Below are 18,340 nucleotides of genomic sequence, written 5' to 3'. Positions count from 1 at the left end.
GCGGTAGCTGCGGCGGCGGTGACGGGGGCGGTGGCCGAGCGTCTTTGGTGGGACCGGCTCCGAGACTGCGTCGCCTCTGCAGGTACCGCGCCCCCCACTCCGGGCCCTGGGCCCCGGACCCTCCTGGTCTCCCTCGGCGCCCACTGGGACTTCGGCCCGGCCCCTCCTTCTGCGCCCCACCACGCCCCCCTGGACTAGTGCCCTCAGCGCCGAGACACCCAGGCCTCCCGGACCCTTTCGTCCCTCCCTTCCCTCGGACCCCGCCCCCAGCGTCTTTCCTTCCAGAGTGTCACCCCAGAGCGCCCCTTCCACAGCTCCGTCCCGGCGTTGCACCCACACAGGACTCCCTTTTCTGGGCCCGCCCCTCCCCCAGGACCCGGCTGACCTGGGGCCCCAGCCACCCCGAGCGCGGGCCCCACTATTTCCCAGACCTGACGCAGGTGCTCCGCACGAGGCTCTGAAGATCACCCCTTTGTGCTTCTTTATTGTCGTTTCCAAAGGACTTGGTCTGAGTGGGATTGGTTGTTGTCGTCTTTGTTCTGAAGTAGAAGTAATTCACAATAAGGGAGCTCTTGGAGAAAGGGCCCCACCAGTTACCCAGCGGCGGTCGTTTGTTCGGCCCTGCCCGGTGCTGGAGGGGAAGGGTTCTGGAGACCAGTGAGGCTGTCGCTGTTCCAAAGGAACGTGCAGCCCAGACACAGACCGGCGCTTGAAGCCAAACCCAGCGGCCCTCTCGGTGATGCTAGCAGGATGCCTGCCTGGGGGTCTTACAGTGGGCGTCGCCAGCCAGGGCTCAGGACTTTCGTAGACCTTGATCTGAATTCCCGCAGCCCAATTCTTCATTTTACCTCGGTAAGCCTCAGTTTCCCCGTCTGTAAACTGGGAACGATTAAAACTCTGCCTCGTAAGGTTGATGAGAGGGCAAGTCCGATGATAGGAATAAAGCACTTAGCGGAGTCTTTTGCATAAAGCCCGCTCTCCGTTTAACCCTGAGCACTACAAATAGACAAGCGCTAACGTTGAACACTGAATTATAGTGGCTAATAGCCAAGGTTTATGGAGCAGTTATGTTCTGGGCTCTGTTATGAGTGCTTTTTACATATGATCTACTTTAATTCTCATTATAATCTTAGGCAGGAACTATTAGCCCCATGTTTACAGGTGATGTAAGGTGAAGTAATGTCACCTTCACCCAAGACACACAGCTCTTATATGGGGAGCGTGGATTCGAATCCAGGATGTCTATTTTCAGAGTCTGTGGTTATAATCACTACAGTAATGTTCCAGGGGCATAGAGTTCAACAAATTGGTATTTTTTTAGCAGATTTTTTCTTTTTGAGATAAAATTCACATAACATAAAATTCACCATTTTAAACATGTACTGCTCATAGCAGCATATTCACGGTGTACAGTCCTCACCACTATTTAATTCCAGAACATTCTTATCGTCCCCCAAAGAAATCCCACCCCATTAGCAGTCGCTCCCCATTTCCCACTCCCCCTGTCCTGTGGCAGCCCTCATCCACTTTCTGTCTCTGGATTTGCCTTTTCTGGACATTTCATATACATAGAATCCTGTGATGTGTCGCCTTTTGTGTCTGGCTTCTTTCGCTCAGCATACTGTTCTCAAGGGTTGTCCATGGAATAGCATGTATCCATACTTCATTTTTTTATTGCTGAATAATGTTCCATTATGTGGATAGACCACATTTTGTTTATCCATTCCTCTGTTGTTGGACATTTGGGTTGTTTCCACTTTTTAGCTGTTGAATAATGCTGTTATGAACACAGCTGTACAAGTTTTTGTGTGAGCCTAAGTCTTTGGTTATCTTGGGTCTATATCTAGGAGTAGATGCTATTATTATTTTAATTCCCGCTGCACAAAGGGAGACCTGAAGCTGAGGGCTGTCGGATCTTGGATGAGAACTGCCGCGCTCTGCTCTTTGCATGCACTTCAGGGTAGTGGCATACTGCAACTTGGCAAAGGAAGGTAAGGAAATTCCAGAAAGTCATGATACACCCATAATAACTTCGTCAAAGTGCTGATGCAAAGTTTGAGAAGCTTCTCAAGTTTTCTCTCCCCGAGAGGGAAGTTTGAACTTTGAACACAAAGCATTATTTTCTTCTGTTTACTAAATAAATATCATATACTTAGCACCATGCCAGGTGCTGAGGAGGAATAGTAAAGACGGATGTGATCCCAGCCTCACACCATCACAAGGCTGTGGGAGGATTAAAGAATTAAATCTGAAAAACAAAACTGTAAAAAAAATTTTGGAAAATAATATGGGAAAATATCTTTATGACTTGGGACTAGGATGGGATTTGTGAAATAAAACCTGACAAGCCCAAACCATGCAGGGAAAAGATAGATAAGTTTGACTACATTAATATTAAGACATTCAGTTCATCAAAAGCACTATAAAGAGACAAAGCGTACAGAGAACTAGTATCTACAATATGGAAAGAATTCCTATAACTCTGAAAGAAAAAGAAGACAACACGTCAAAAGCTAGGAACAGGCATTTCATAGATGAGAAGACACAAACAGCACATAAACATCCAAAGAGTGCCAGTCAACCTTATTAGTAGTCAGGAAATGCCAATGAAAACCATGGTGAGATCCCATTTCACAGCCAGCCTTTGGCAGGAGGTGAACTGCTGGATGTTGCCAGCCATCGAGAGGAGGCAGCATGAGCTCACACTTGCTGCTGGTGGGCGTGTAAATTGGTGCAGCCGCTTTGGCAGCTTCTCGTTGTACTCGTGGATGCCCTGTGGCCCAGCAGTTCGACTCGTAGGCCTATCCCTTCGAGAAACTCTTGTTCACGTGCCCAGGAGACATGCACGAGAAGGTTCATGGCAGTGCTGTTCATAATTGTAAAGTCAAAACCAACGAGAACAACCCATCAGCAATAGAATGGTTATGTGAATTGTGTGTCTGTACCGTGAGGCAGCGCGGCAGTGAGAGTATACAGCCTACAGCTGCGGAGGCGTGGGTGAGTCTCAAAAACAACGCTGAGTGAAAGAAACAAGTCACCAAAGGATACTTGGAATTTGATTCCTTTATGTAAAGGTCAGAACCAGGGAAAACGGAATATTTCAGAATCCATGCTGCAGTAATAGTACAACTGTTAAAAAAAAAAAAAGAAGCAAGGGAATATTACATCAGAATTTAGGAGATTGATTACCCCCCCCCCCCCCACCGGGTGGCAGAAGGGAATGTGACCAGGGAGGAAGCATCGGGGCTTCTAAGACTCTGATTTGTGAAGTAGGGTGTCTGTGTGGGTGTTTTGTTCATTACTCTTTGAACTGTGCATAATAGGTTTTACAAGTTTTGTGTACATTTTCCAATTTTCTTAAATTACAGAAAAATTAGTTTTAGATCTATTTCCTGGCCTCAAGAGGCCTTTGTTCTAGTTGAGGAACCAAGATAGAGTCCAGATACTGCACTGCTCCGCATTCTGTTTAAGTGTTTAAGTGTCACGTGGGGGAGAGAGACGGAGGGGAACTCATGCTGGTGGGTGTGGAGACCTGGGAAGGGAAGGGAAGAGGGGTGTGGGCCTCCTGTCCATCAGTCCATCCCCAGGGCTGGCGTGTCGTGGTGCTTGTCAGCGAGTCCTGGGACTGAGCTGGGGAGAAGGGGTGGGACTTGAGCTGGTCTTGTGAGGAGAGACAGGACGGGAGTGCTGAGAGCAAGGGTCTGAGTGAAGTGAGATTTCTATTAAAAAAAAGTTTAAAGTCCTAACCCTGCAGCCTTACTGAAAAGTTGGACAGTGCCGGCTATTGACGAGGGTGGTGAGGACCACCTCAGCCAGTCGAAGATCTGAGGAGCCTCTGGGGATACTTTCTGGTTCCTGAACACACTGGAAGGTTTTGGTTTGAGGGATGTTTCAGGATTTGCAACTTGTCTCTATACTGTCTTAAAAACTAGACTGACAGTCTGTCCGTCCCTCCATCTTAATTTCCTATGACTGCTGTAACAAATTGCTACAAGCTCAGTGGCTTAAAACAAGACATAGTTATTCTCTTACAGTTCTGGAGGTCAGAAGTCTCATGTCAGTCCCACTGGACTAAAGCCGGGGTGTCCACACGGTTGTGTCACTTGGGGAGGCTCTGGGGAGAATCCGTATCCTGGCCTTTGCCAGATTCTGGAGGTGCCTGCCTTCCTTGACCTGTGACCCCTCTCTGCATCTTCAATCCAGTAGCCTCTGGTCTTTAAATCTCCCTGGCACTCTCTGACCTGCTTCTTGGTCACAGCTCCTTCTCTGACTCTGACCCTTCTGCCTCCGTCTAATAAGGACACGTGTGATCACATTGGACCCACCTGGATAATGCAGGATCATCTCCCCATCTCAAGATCCTTAATCTTCAAAGTCCCCTTGCTACATGAGGTGACGTATTTACGAGGTTTGAGGATTAGGATGTGGGCATATTGGAGGGCCATTATCTACCGACCCCACTATCTTTTGTTTGGTGGTGTTTTAATTGTCTTTTTTGTATCATACTTGCTTTATTTTCTTTGAAAACATTTTGGACAATCTGTCTTATGTTCTTGTAGCATCACCCCCAGGTAGCATTCATTTGGAAAGCCTGGGGATGCCTGTGTTTCAGCCAAGACACTGCTCCCGGAGCTCTTTGATTCCCGAAGGGTTTTGTATTAGGTCTGATCGCCTTTTTCACGGTGAAGTTGAGTCAGCTAAACTGTAGGTCAGGATAATGTTACAGGCACAGCAGCCGTGCTTTGAAGACGTGACTTTGCTCCTTGGAGTCTTGACCATAGTTTTCCCATGATGCCTTCATAGTTGTGATGTTACCTCAAAGGGGTGTTTTTAGGCTTTTTTGGAGCAGTTTTGGGTTTATGATAAAATCGATAGGAAGGTACGGAGACCCCACATGCCGCCTACTCCGGCACGTGCAGAGCCTCCCCTGTATCAGTGTCCCTCACCAGAGTGGTGCCGTTTCTACTGAGGGTGAGTCATAATCACTGACGCGTCATAATCACTCAAATTCCGTAGTTTACCTAAGGGTACTTTAGCCCTGATGAATATTGCCCTGGAGAAGTAGAAAATGCCTAGAAGACAGTAGGGAATTGCACTGCTTTTCCTGTTTCGGGGACAGTTCTGTTTGCCTCTGTTGTTCACTGATGTTTTAGTTTCCGTAGAGGCAAGAAAACAAAGCTTTATAATAACTTGTACAGGTAGGGTGTAGAGGGACCAGGATTTTACTGTGTTTCAGTGTTGCTTTCTAAGTAATGGATTTCTCTAAGTTTTAGACTAGTACCTATGCACAGAACAGTGAACTAGTCAAACCCCCAAAGCAAGTTAAAAGCAGCCTGCTATCTGTGGGTACCTTGGTAGGCTTCTTGACCTAAATGTGTAGTAAACCCCTTTAAAACTGCTTCCATGAGCTTTCCTAGAACTGAATGGCTTTGGGGGGTAGTCCTGATTTCTTCTTCCATTAGAAAGACATTATTTTCCATCAGCTACTTACGGATGAGGAGAGGATTAAGAGGATGTCGGGCGTGTAGAATTTCCAATCCTTTGCCATTTATGGTCCATCGAGGTGCGAGCAAATGGGTGAAAATGTCTGGCGTGTCTGAGGAGCGGCAGGGAGTCGGTCACAAAGCCGCGTGCTCTCCGTCTGGCTTTGCTTTGTCCCCGTCTGGATGGACCAGGGCCCAGGCCGCCTGACTTCCTGCCCACGAGGCCACTGCCCCTCCACCGCCCCCAGCGCCTTCTGCGCTAAACCTGATGAGCTCCTGCCTTTGGCCCAACGTTTCTGTGTGGCGTAAAGGCATCTCACAGCCTGGGCTCCCCTCCCGGCCCCGTTTCCACCCCAGGGTGCGCATCCCGCGCTGTGAGCTCGTTGCTGCTGTCACCATTTCCCGGCAGGCCGGGCTGTGCCTCCTCTCTGCCCAGGCACGTCTCGCCCCCGCCCTCCTCCCTGGGGAATCGCTCTGTTGAGAGACCCAGCACGGGTCCTTGGCGTCGGACACTTGCTGCTTTCTTCATTGCTGTCCTAGTAGTTTGACTTTCCACGTAGACTTTCCTACAGCCTAGTGACCGTGTGTGTTTAGGCTTCTTGGCTGCATCGTTTATTATTCATAACTAAATTGGCGTTTGAATTTATCAGTCTTTTGTGAGTTTGGTTGGCGTGAGTCAGGTCTGTCCACGTTGAGCTGCCTCTGGGGAACGATGAGATGCATCTCAGACCTAGAATGCCGTCAGCCCTCTGATGATCCGCGATTAAGAAAAAGAATCCAGCAATGATAATCAACGTGTAAGGTAGCACGGAATTGCAATTTAAAATATCGTGACGGTCCCCCCTGACTGGTGGTGCAGGGGATCCAGTGGGTGGGGTTGAGAAGCGGGGTTGGAGGCCCTGGCACCGCTGGTCTCTGCTCCCCTCCGATGCCTGCACTTCTCCTGCTGGGCCTGCGCAGGATGGCCCCGGGGGCCTTGCCCACGAGGGGTTTCTTTTTGTAAAGGATCGCAGGTGTTGGTTTGGTGGTCCCCTCCCCGCGGGACGGGACTGAGAGCTGAGCTAGGCTGGGTGGTGCGATTTCATGCAGCAGCTGATCTGGGAGCTCCTGCTCCGTCCGCGCCAGGGGTTGTGTGAGGTGCTGGAGGAGTGTGTGTGGGGAGATCTGGCCCCCCAGGGAACGCAGCCTTGGGTGGGGGGTTTCAAAACCGAAACAGGCACCAGGCAGTGTCTAGGGTGGAGGGAGAGGGGAGAGGTGGCCCTGGCGTTTCCTTCCATCTCCTCATCCTTAAGCCCCCGGCCCCAGGCAGGCTGGAAGGGGCCATCCCTCCCTGCCGCTGCCGCCAGCCCAGGACCCACGTGCTCAGGTGGGCAGCCCGGATCAGCCGGGAGTGTGGAACAGGTGCTGCGGCCGAGCGGAGGGTCTAGTGCTCTGTGGCTGGAGCGCAGCACAGTGGTTTGCAGAGAAGGGTGAGGCCCGGGGAAGCCCAGCAGATGCCCGGGACACGTCGGGGGCAGGGTGTCTGCTCGCCGTCCTGGGTCTCCCTCCAAGCGGTCTGGACAGATTTTGTCCAGTGTGACGCAGTGTTCCTTAAGGAACAAGGTGCGGGAGCCGGGATGCCTCCCAGCCCAGCCTCCCACTGGCCGGGCACTGGCGGCGCCTGCCGTCTTCCCAGACCAGGTGATGCGTCGCTGCCTGTGCAGGGAATCACGGCACGGGGGTGGTCCCGTTTCCTTAACTTTTAAAACGCTTCGGTCGTAGTTTTATATAAACTTATCCCAGCTGAGCTGTGAAGGAGAGGCATTTGTTTCCTGTTGGTTTTTGTTCACAGCTTGTCCTGCAGAGAAGACAGAGCAGTGTATTCCTGAAGGCCCAGGGCTGGCAGAGGAGGTAAGAGGAAACCACGGGTACTTAATGACTTGAGCAGAAAAATCGGGGAACTCGGTCGCAGTCACGCTTCTTTTGCTGAAGTTTTTCCTTGTGAGATGTTCAATTCTTGAAAAAAATGGTTTTTGAGAGGGTCGAAGTTCCCTTTACACAGCTTCCCCTTGGGGTGAGGTCATTCCCTGAGGCATACCTGACCTTTTTAGCTGGAACCCTATTACAGACACTCCTGCAATTCATTTTCCCACAAGTATTTCTTTGGCTACGATCCATTAGTCCTTGATATGTGGTTTTCAATTTTTCATTGAAAACACTGTTTTAACATTTTAGATGTACGCCCACCTGTTATTTTGAAGAACAGATTTAATGTTCCAAGTATCTAGTTTTTTTGGTCATAGTTTTGTTATTTCGAATTTTATCACATTTTGTTTGAAAAGTACTGGTGCATACAAGTATTATGTTTCCCATTTGCTTTCTTCATGGCCTAGTATTTGATTAATTATGACAAAAGGCACGTGTCCACTTTAAAAAATTATTTCAGGAACTCCTAACTTAGGATGGTTGGACTTGGATTCTCAGTTTTTATGTTCTTCCTTGTAAGAAGCTAATGTTTTGTTTGTTTCTCTGGGAATCTTGAATTAGCACCGTTCGGGGACGGCAGCCAATGTGAGCGCTCAGTGCCCGGCAGGGGCCTCTCCAGCCAGCACCTGCCTCCTCAGGATGTGGCTGTGTACTGAGATGGGGCAGCAGGGGGGACCCTTGGAGAGGGTGACACGTCACTGCCTCATCGCTAGCATCCGGAAGCTTTGAGAGGCGCTCATGCGCAGCAGAAAAGGGGTGAACACATTTGAGGTGGATGGCTGTGACTGTGAACGTCTTTCAGAGGATTTGGAGCAGCGCCCAGAGTGTACTGCCTTAGTGGGGCGGGCTGACCCGAAAAAGAAAAGCGTCTTCAGCCCAGACTGCACTGATCTTGATAGTTCATGTTTTAGGGAATCTCAGCCAGTGAGGTCCATGAAGAAGCATTACCCCAGGGGAGCATGTAATTGTTGTTACCTTGTTAAGTAATTGGTTTGTGTGCTTAATAAAGTTCATAATGTTTTCTTTTCTTGACCAATTTTGGCATCCTTATCGTAGGAGGTAAGTTTCTCTGAACAGAACCCCAAAGTGTACAGCACTTTACTTACTGGAAGTAAGGTGGCCCCTTCAGTCATTTCCTGTATTGCTATTTGAGAAGGACGTTTCTTTAACTTACTTAGTGCCACACCAGCTTAGAGTTACGGTAGGAGTGGAAATTTTAACGTTTGAGGGGTTATATCCTCATTGTGAGGCATTTAGGAATCCTACTGCCTATTTCTTTCAGTTTTCTGTCATATTTCTTTTGTATGTTTTGTTGGTTTGTAATTTGGACTGCACACTCATGTGCATACTCAACACACAGATATATATAGATATATACATATTTATATTCAGTAGTTTTTTCGTTATTTCATGTGCCTGTTACCACAGTGTGGTATCATTCTTACAGTGTGTTCCATTCCAGGGGTTAATTTGTTTTCTCTACTATGCAAACCGTGGTTGAGCTCAAATTGCATTGCGGTGGAGTGGGAAGGAATTCACTTATTCTTCCTTAAGCTTATGCCAATTTTTGCTGCTATTGTCGGGGATTTTTCTTAGTTCCAGGATTTATTTTTTTCCTATTCTAATGCAGTTTCTATGAAAGGGACCACTTCCAGAAGTTTTACATAAATGTGTGTTTGGCTTAAATCTATTTTCTTTTATTAATATATAGTAAATGCTGTATCCTTGTGTTTGTGCATATCTGAGCTCCCTGTAATTTCATCGTGGTCTGTTCTGGCCTTTTTGATGTTTGACCCTCACTTGATAGCACACAGTTGGCTCAGGCCTCAGTGGTTCCCCGGGTCTAGTCCAGGATGAAGTTCATCAGCCTCGGTCGTGCCTGGCCTTTCTCTGCCTTTCTGAGCACAGGCGTACATACCCCAGTTTGTATGGCATTTAAAGTTGTTTTGTTAAATGTCCGTCTCTTCTTCTAGGTAGTTATTTACTTCATCTTTGAGTCCTTAGCGTCTGTCACGGTACATGGCACATAACAGGTGCATCGCGATGCTTGCTGTGTGAATACCTACAAGAATTGAACTGGGTTTTTCTTTCCCCAAACGTTAAGGGGCCAGGCAAGGGTAATGGTGCGCCAGTGACATCAGCAAGATGGAACGTGCTTATAAACTATCGTTTGAGAAAACCATTTCCTCAAGTTTGGGGAGTATCTCTTTTTAAATACACATTTATGAATATTATTTATACATAATCTAATTTATGTTTATTTGATGTTAAAGTTTATTGGAGCTTAGTTTTGTCTCAAATGGGTTGTCAGGTCTTTGAGGCCAAGGCCCTGTCTTAGTATTGCCTCTGTTTCTTCTACTTTGCCTCTCTGGGGATTGTAGGCCCTCTGCGCTTGCCGGTTTTGAATAAATATAAATTCAATCAAAGAAAGAAACATACCTCTCAGCTGTTACGTGAATTAAAAGGCCTGTGTCTGTCAGTGTGCTGGACCAGGAGCTTTTTTTGGCATGGGGCGTGTTGTGTTCATCTCCGTAGCCACAACATTTAGCGCAGTGCCTGGATTTTAGTAGGAATTTGGTAACTCTTGATAACTAAGTGGACTCATCTTCTTGGAAGGAAAGAACTTTATAAGCTACAGATGTTAAATAATGAGATCATAAATTGTCTGGATCCATGGGCTGTGTGCATCTGAACAGTTACTGTTATTTGAACGCAAAATTGCTAAGCTCTGATGTCCTCAGATGCCTTTCTTCCCCCGCACTGTGCGTGTCCCTTTGACTTACTAAGCAAAGGCCACCTCTCTCTCGCTGCCCTCCCTTGCAGGCTGCCATGGCTGCCGTCGACAGCTTCTACCTCTTGTACAGGGAAATCGCCAGGTCCTGCAACTGCTACGTGGAAGCCCTCGCCTTGGTTGGAGCCTGGTACACGGCCAGGAAAAGCATCACCGTCGTCTGTGACTTCTACAGCCTGGTCCGGCTGCATTTCGTCCCGCGCCTGGTGAGCAGAGCAGACCTGATCAAGCAGTATGGAAGATGGGCAGTCGTGAGTGGTAAGAGAGGAGTTTTCAGTTCTTGCCTAATCTAAAAATGAAATCATCTTTCCTGTTTAATCTGTGTTTTAAGTCGGATGCATCATTCCTGGAGTTAACTGAATTTGATGTAATGTTTTCATGGGATAAAAAAATAAGACTTACTCTTATGATTATGTGCGCATTTCTTACCGCCCTCGTCTTGGAAGAATTTCCCTGTGATTCCTGTGCTTCTTATTCTGCCCCCTCATGTTGCCAGCCCTGCTCCAGCCCCTGCTTCCTACCCTTTGCTTTTCCTTCTTGCTCTCTGTTTTGAAAGTGTCCTTACAAACTAGTACCACTTTCAGAAACACTTCCCTTATTTTAAATTGCATTTTAATTTACCATTGTTTCCCAGGAAGGTACCTCCTGGCACTCATTGAAGCCAGATGGGAGCTTGAAAACAGTTTCCCGCTGTGTCTCACGGTCAACTTGGTGAATGTAAAACAACTCTTCCTCTGCCTGTCAGAGTGTCTGGGCGAGTATTTGACTAGCTTGTGTCCTGGATTTGACCTTGTGCTTGACTGACCACTTGCAGAACTCGGTTTATTTCTAGTGTGAATCCTTCCCTGATTAAACCCGGACACAGGGTATTTAAAGTCCATTTTAAAGGTCACACTGAGAAACGAGTTTGCTCACTTTTCCCGGCTTGTACTGTAGGCGCAACAGATGGGATTGGAAGGGCCTACGCAGAGGAGTTGGCCAGCCGTGGGCTCAGCATCGTCCTGATCAGTCGGAACCAAGAGAAGCTGCAGACGGTCGCTAAAGACATAGCCGACACCTACAAAGTGGAGACTGACGTCATTGTCGCGGACTTCAGCAACGGCCGCGAGATCTACGGCCTGATTCGGGAAGCCCTGAAGGACAGAGACATTGGCATCCTGGTGAACAACGTGGGCGTGTTCTACCCCTACCCGCAGTACTTCACGCAGGTCTCGGAGGACACGCTCTGGGACATCGTCAACGTGAACATTGCCGCTGCCAGTCTGATGGTCCACATAGTGTTACCCGGGATGGTGGAGAGGAAGAAAGGGGCCATCGTCACCATCTCCTCCGGCTCCTGCTGCAAACCAACCCCCCAGCTGGCGGCGTTTTCCGCGTCTAAGGTAATGCGTTCCCAGTTGGAAAGTGAAATCATCATGCAGGAGAACGTTTATCACAATGGTTTGGTCCAGTTTGTTGAGCTCTTTGTCAGCAGCTCATGTTTGCTTATGCTGTATATTTTTTCCCTGAAATGACCATTAAGTCTTTTTTTCCTCCTGAATTTCTTCCGAGTTCCTGAAAAATTAAGTCTTTTCCCCTCCTGTTTTAACAGGCTTACTTAGACCACTTCAGCAGAGCATTGCAGTATGAATATGCTTCCAAAGGAATCTTCATACAGAGTCTAATCCCGTTCTACGTAGCTACCAACGTGTCCACCCCTGGCAGCTTTCTGCACAAGTGCCCGTGGTTGGTGCCTTCGCCACAAGTGTACGCCCATCATGCTGTTTCTACCCTTGGCATTTCAAAAAGGACCACAGGATACTGGTCCCATTCCATTCAGGTAACAGTGTGCGCTCAGCTCTTGTAATTAGGTTAATGCATCCTAAACCTTTTTTAAATGATACATGGGAATCTGATTGAAGCGTGATGCTGAAAGATGAGGATTGTAAATCCTGATTCTCAAACCTTAGAGTGCTCCAGTTTAAGGATCCAGCTCACGTTCTTTGAGTTCTTTTCCATCTTCCCCATTCCCATTTGTTTCTTAACCTTTTTAAGTCCCGCCTGTCTCAGTCTCTTGGGAACGCATGGCATGTGTATTTTAAGCGCTGTGCACTTTTCTGACAAGCTGGATGTGTACCCTCGCTATGGACGTCCTCCCCTCTGCTCATTGTTCCCAAGTCCTACTGAGCTGGGTCCCCGCGGGGGCCACGCTGTGTCACATTGGTCAGGAGCAGGCCTGGACACACGGGTCAGGATCCCCGAAGGCGCCCAGAGCCTTGCAGAACCCGAACCCCCCCCCCCCCCCGCCCCCCGGCTTTTCCACAGTTCCCAGTGCCTGGAGACTTGGCACCCCTTTCCTGTTACTGCTATTATCTCAACAGGCCGATGAGTCAGCCTCCGGAGTTGATCCGTCAGTACCCAGAGGATGAAATTCTCTCCTTTTCCATTAGCTCTTTCCCTCCCACTGCCCAGGGTACTGAACCTCCCTGGGACAAGCCAGTGAGTCTCTGCCTGCCCCTCCTTAGGAAACGGGCAGAATCCATCTTGATGCTGGTCCCCCTGTAGTGGGCAAGTGGTCATGAGAGGAGATTTAAAACAAACAGATTTTTAGATGCTGCTTCCATCTCCACTCAGTAAATACTGAAAATAAAATGCCCTTTGGAGGGGGATCTGATTACCTAGCCTATGTCAGGCGCCCCCATGTTTCAATGTGACCCTCCTTACAGAGTCCTCCTGAGGGACCGTATATTGCCTTCTTTCATCTCCTTGGATTTAGAGCCTTCTGCTTTAGGACAGTGGCCCCAAGGAGGAGTATTTGGGTATTTTTCCCATGAAATCCTTACTCTTTAAAGAGGTCCAAAGAGACCTTGGTCATTTTCACAGGTAGTTACTTATGGCTCCAGGCCAAACACGGGACCCCTGTCTCCAGGATGGCTAAGCTGAAGCTTCTGTGGAACCTGCTGGGAACAGCTGCAACTCTGGGACCCTCACCCCACAGTTCATCGTGCTGGGACCCCCGCCTTGTTCACTGTGGTTCCTGGAATAGCAGAGTGACCTGGGTCTTGTTTCTTAAGGAGAATGTGGAGTGACCTGTATTACTACACCTCTGGTCAAGGCTAGAACATCAGCACCTGCCAGGGGCCCGTCCATCTCCCCTCCTTCACACACAAGGTGTTAAACTTTCGCTCAGTCTCGGACAGATCCGTCAGTGTTGGGCAGGGCTTCTCCACCTGGGCACTAATGGCATAGAGGTTGGCTCATTCCTTGTTGTGGGACCTTCCTGTGCACTGTACGATGTTCACAGCGTCCTGGACCTCTGCCCACTAGATGCCAGTAGCACCACCACCCCACTTGTGACAGCTAATACTGTTTCTGGACCTTGCCGAATGTCCCCTGGGGGGACGTGGCCCTGGAGACCCCCTGGAGCAGAGCAGCGTCAGTGGACGTCCTCCCTGTGTCCCCAAGCCTTCCTCGTCACACCTCAAGACACTCTCTCAGGGTCCTGGTGTTTTGGACTCAGCGCTTTTGTTTAACTTAGCACCACTCTGCCCCTCAATCCCCAGTTTTCTCACGCAGTACTAAGCACGTATGCAGTTTTCTCTTTCATCTGCCTTTTATTCCTGGGCTGATTTGTAATTCTTATCCACATTCCATGCTATTCATGTCACGTTAAGTAAAGATGAAATCGTATCACTGCATGTAGGTCTGTCCCGCCTCATTAGAGAAAGGGGGCGGGTGGGCGGTGATCACTTTTCTGTTCCCCAGAGAGTCTAGCATAGGGTCTTATACAGAAGTAGGTGCTCAGTGCAGTAGCACCTAAGGTTTTTTCCTTTTTTGTATTTAATGGGATTGGTGATGTTTGTTGGTTTAAATGATTGCTGATGTGTGCATTTTGTTGTCGATGACTTTGGGTTCTAACCTTAAAATCTTTTTCTCTTTCATTTTTAGTTTCTTTTTGCACAGTATATGCCTGAATGGCTCTGGGTGTGGGGAGCAAATATTCTCAATCGTTCCCTACGTAAGGAGGCCTTATCCTGCAAAGCGTGAAGCTGGCTGATGGTTGGGAAGTGTTGCCAACTTGGGGAACCTGCAGCATTCTACATTTGGAAGAACACATGTAATTTATCTTCTGCATTTTCTTTCATTACTGATCATTTAGCATACTGTTGACTCATCATTTGCAAAACAAACATAACGCTTTTAAGAATGCTGTGGAAAAGCCTGAAGGGCCACTTGGATGGCACAGAGTAAATAACAACCACCACAAAAGAACTGATGAGGAAACCTAAATTTTGATGCTTTTTTTTTTTTTTAAGCTGTTCAAAAGTTGTGTGATTTATGTTGTTCTAAGAGCTACTAGCAATCTGATATTGAAATATGATATGACTTGTCAGCTCTTACAATTTCATGTGTTGTTTCTTAAGGGAAATTATTTCAGTAGATGAATTATAGTATTGGTTTTCAAATGTTCATCAGGAAAAACTATTTAAAAGTGTTATTTTCTAGGTAAGATTGCTGGTATAATTAGTGGAAATCTGTATTGTGTAACTCTAGTTGTTTGGCTGTCTGTGTATGAAATGCTGCTCTTCAACTGATACTTCGTTAGAGAACCATATGTGTATGTATGTTGTGTGCATCTAGGCAACTTTATTTATGGGTAAGTTACTTTAAAAAAGATTGCTCGTCAAGATGGCTTAATGTGGAACCTTAAGGGTATTAAAATTCTAGATTTTTCCTTTTCATACTAAACAAGGCTACCCAATTTCGTGCTATAGATTTGCCAAGTATAATATTACTTACGACATTCTGTTTTTTTTAATCTACTGAGGAATTAATTCATTCCTAGATTTGGACATGTAATAATTGACCCTCAGTCATCTTCTGATTTATAATTACTGTGGATAAGTAATGATTTCGCAGCCTATGACCCATTTTATAACAAATTTAGCCCTTTAGAGCTTATTATACCTCTTTGTCAAACACTTTTCTATGTAACGTTATTCCATTCCAGTGGCATTATGGGTGTAAACATCAAATATTTATAGAATAGTAGTTAAAATATGGACAGATTATGTGTGTGTGATATGACATATTGTATCTGTTGAAATAAGTTAGAAGCTCATTCTTGGTTCGTGTAATGGATTTATGCGTTATAGTGAATACATTTATTGGTATGAAGATAATTATGCACAACCCACCACAATATGGGTTTGCACTGAAACCTACTGTGAAGTCTTTTTGGTTCAGGTCCTATAAAGCCAAACATTTTTGAGAACCACATACGTAGTGCTTTGACAATTGTAAATCACTATACGAATATGACCGTATGTGCAAATTTGAAATTCGCAGTTTAATATTGCAACATTGATTCAGAAACCGGTAAATTGAAATCAGGACTTTCATGAAATTGCTTTCTCCTGAGATAATATTCCATTACGAGTAGGCCTAAGCATGCGTTTATGTTATGCCCACAATTTTGCCAGTGACATTGCCTTAGTATTTCCAGATCTGACTTGGACTCAAGATCAGAAGTTAAGTTCAGAGCTCTTCTACTTACAGATCAGGCCTTCATCATCACATAAGAGGAAGAACTTCAGGTGTGAAAATTTACACACTAGTGATACTACGTAGAACTGACCGTTCTACGATACTACGTAGAACTGACCGTTTTGCTTCCAAGTTGGCTTGGAAGCCTTTATTTTGTCATATTTGGCATTTCCCCACCTGACAATTTATGGTCATTAAGACTAGAGAAAATTTGACGTCATGCCACAGTGACTTGAACTTTAATTGACATAAGAAGCAGCAACTTGATGTAAAAATACCGTATTTATATCTAAGGTGTTACGTAGTACAGCAGTGTCTTATATTTATAGATTAGGTGTCGGATCATTGTTATATGATGAGACTAAGTAAACCATGTCAGTGATGTTTTTAAAGTTCTCTCCTTGGCATGACATATGTAAATATGCTGATTGGTGCAAAGTTCATGAAAGATCAAAACCAAGAATCTTCCTTAGGTTTTACCTTTCCCAGAGCTCATTTGAGAGTCATAATCAGACCACTGTAGATGGGGTTTCTTATTAAGAATGTGGGAAATAAGAACCTTTGAAACAATCTGTGGCCTGAAAACTTAACAATAAAAGCAGTTGCTTCTGCTTCCTTTGGAAGAGGTTTTGCTCCATATGTTTGTAAATTGGTTGTTTGGAAAGAGAGATACATTTTTTTCCCGTAGGAACAATTATTTAAAAGTTACAAAAAATTAATCTCTGAACACCTGTGATAGTAACTCATTAAAAGCTGGTAAGAAAATTGTGCGTAACCACGTGTCTCATAAATCTTTTGAAACTACAGAGTTGATTTCTTGCTCTCATTCTCCTGATAGGCTGAATAAGATGAAAGCTGATTTTGATCACTGACATCGGCGATGTGGAGGTCACTGGTGGTTTTGTCATGATCCATTTTCATCGAGTGGTGGGGATGAAAGTGGTGGGGATGAAAAGTAGTGGGTTCAAGAAAGAGTGGGAAGAAAAAGGGAGTCGGTGAGCAGAGACAGCTCTTTGGAGGAGTCCGTTTTGCTTTAACCTCAGTTACTTAAAATCTTGGCACATTTGGGAACCGGAGGGTTAAGTGGTGTCCTCAATGTTGACATTGTTTGCCCTCGGAAACTAGTCTCTCTGTGTGTCTGTCTCAGTATTGGCTCAGGCCGTTACTCTTTAAAATAGCACTCAGTGTTAATAAAGATTTACCTTCCCATGGAATTGTGAATGCTTCATTATATACATGAAGGGTTAGTTTAGGAAGTTATTAGAACCTGGAGTGGTGGAAAACCGGTAGACCAGGATTCTGGGGCTCTCAGCCTTCCTTGGTCAATTTCCAGGCCACCTCCTGTCATGCCCCAAGCCACCTCCTGTCATGCCCCAGGCCCCCTGCAGTTTCTAGGATTCTCAGGAGCTGGCAGCAGTCTCTCTTCCCCGGCTTCCGGCTTCACTATCACGTGACAAGGATGTTTGCAATTCATCAGCCTACCTCTGTTCCTAACAGTTGGGCTTTGTATTCAATGGCATAGTGACCTAAAGCGCTGTTAAAAGAACCCTGAGTAGAACAACACAGTTAAGTTTAAGATCAGGTACCTTACGTGGTGGCAGCAGGGAGTGCTTAATTTTGAGGATTTGCGAATGGAAGGGTCAAGAATTCTCTGAAAGTTCCTAACATTGATGTGATCTGGGGCGGGGCGGGGCAGGGGTGGGGGGAGAACTTAATCAGGTGTGGGTTGATCTAGTGTAACCACCACATTTATTGAATGTGTGTCAAGCTCTGTATGTGTATGTTTCATTTAACCCTCATCCTATTAGGTAGGTATTCATATCACATTTTTGGATGAGGAAGGTCAGGTAAAAAGAGCTGAGGTACAACTTGCCGAAGATCACAAAGCCAGTAGGGGATTCTGTATTTAGCCACTATATCAAATCAGTTTGGTTAAATATTCTTAAAGGGAAGATGCAGTGCTGTGGTTTCTAATATTGGGGCCACGCAGTATCTTCATGGTGCCGTGGAAAGTTCAAACAAGATGCAAGCAGTTTTGTCTCACTATATAGCACATCATTTGTCATCAGCATTACGTAAAACAGGCTTTCAGTCCCCCAGTTGTTTCCAATGTCAAGTGTGGACCAGCTCAACATTTAGACACAAAACAGCCCGTGATCTCAATCACCCAGACATTTTGTGGGGGGGGGGCACTTCTACAGTTCAACACATTAATCCTTGTTTCTTCAAAAGGGGTAGCCGTTTGGCGTCCGTGCTCCAGGCGAGGCCGCGAGGGGTTAGGAGTGGAGCGGACCGGACTTGGGGCAGGGGTCTCGCCGGTCAGGGTGGGAGTCAGGGGAGGACTCGCATCCTCACGCCCTGAGCAAGCACTTCACCCGCCCGCGTCCCAGCTGCCGCGCGGGTAAAACGGGTAGCGGTTTGCAAGGGGCGCGCGCTGAACCCGGCTCTCGCTCCGGACACCTAGAGGCCCCAGGAGGAGAGCGCTGGAGTAGAAGCTTTCAGGGGTCGTTTCGCCACGGCTGTCCTCTGCAGGACCGAGCCCGGCCCGGGCCAGTGCAGGTTCCGTGAGCTCCTG

The 18,340-nt window shown here is 46.8% G+C and overlaps 1 protein-coding gene across 3 annotated transcripts; it reads left to right on the top strand.

The window, feature by feature from the left end:
- Position 1: 1 nt before the first annotated feature.
- Positions 2-16,979, top strand: HSDL1 (hydroxysteroid dehydrogenase like 1). Of its 3 annotated transcripts, XM_059905076.1 has the most exons (7): positions 33-82; positions 6,134-6,285; positions 7,315-7,373; positions 10,272-10,497; positions 11,176-11,621; positions 11,831-12,058; positions 14,167-16,979. In XM_059905076.1, the coding sequence occupies exons 4-7, from the start codon at positions 10,278-10,280 to the stop codon at positions 14,263-14,265; spliced, it is 993 nt and encodes a 330-aa protein (XP_059761059.1). In that variant the 5' UTR covers positions 33-82; positions 6,134-6,285; positions 7,315-7,373; positions 10,272-10,277; the 3' UTR covers positions 14,266-16,979. The 3 variants fall into 3 exon arrangements, with proteins under 3 accessions (XP_059761058.1, XP_059761060.1, XP_059761059.1); XM_059905075.1 differs by lacking the exon at positions 6,134-6,285 and having other exon boundaries at positions 2-82; XM_059905077.1 differs by lacking the exons at positions 6,134-6,285; positions 7,315-7,373 and having other exon boundaries at positions 16-82.
- Positions 16,980-18,340: the final 1,361 nt, after the last annotated feature.

Source organism: Balaenoptera ricei, chromosome 19 (genome assembly GCF_028023285.1).
Source record: "Balaenoptera ricei isolate mBalRic1 chromosome 19, mBalRic1.hap2, whole genome shotgun sequence".
NCBI classification, from domain to species: domain Eukaryota; kingdom Metazoa; phylum Chordata; class Mammalia; order Artiodactyla; family Balaenopteridae; genus Balaenoptera; species Balaenoptera ricei.
The sequence above is the reverse complement of the archived record's forward strand: the minus strand, read 5'-3'. Positions and strand labels throughout refer to the sequence as shown.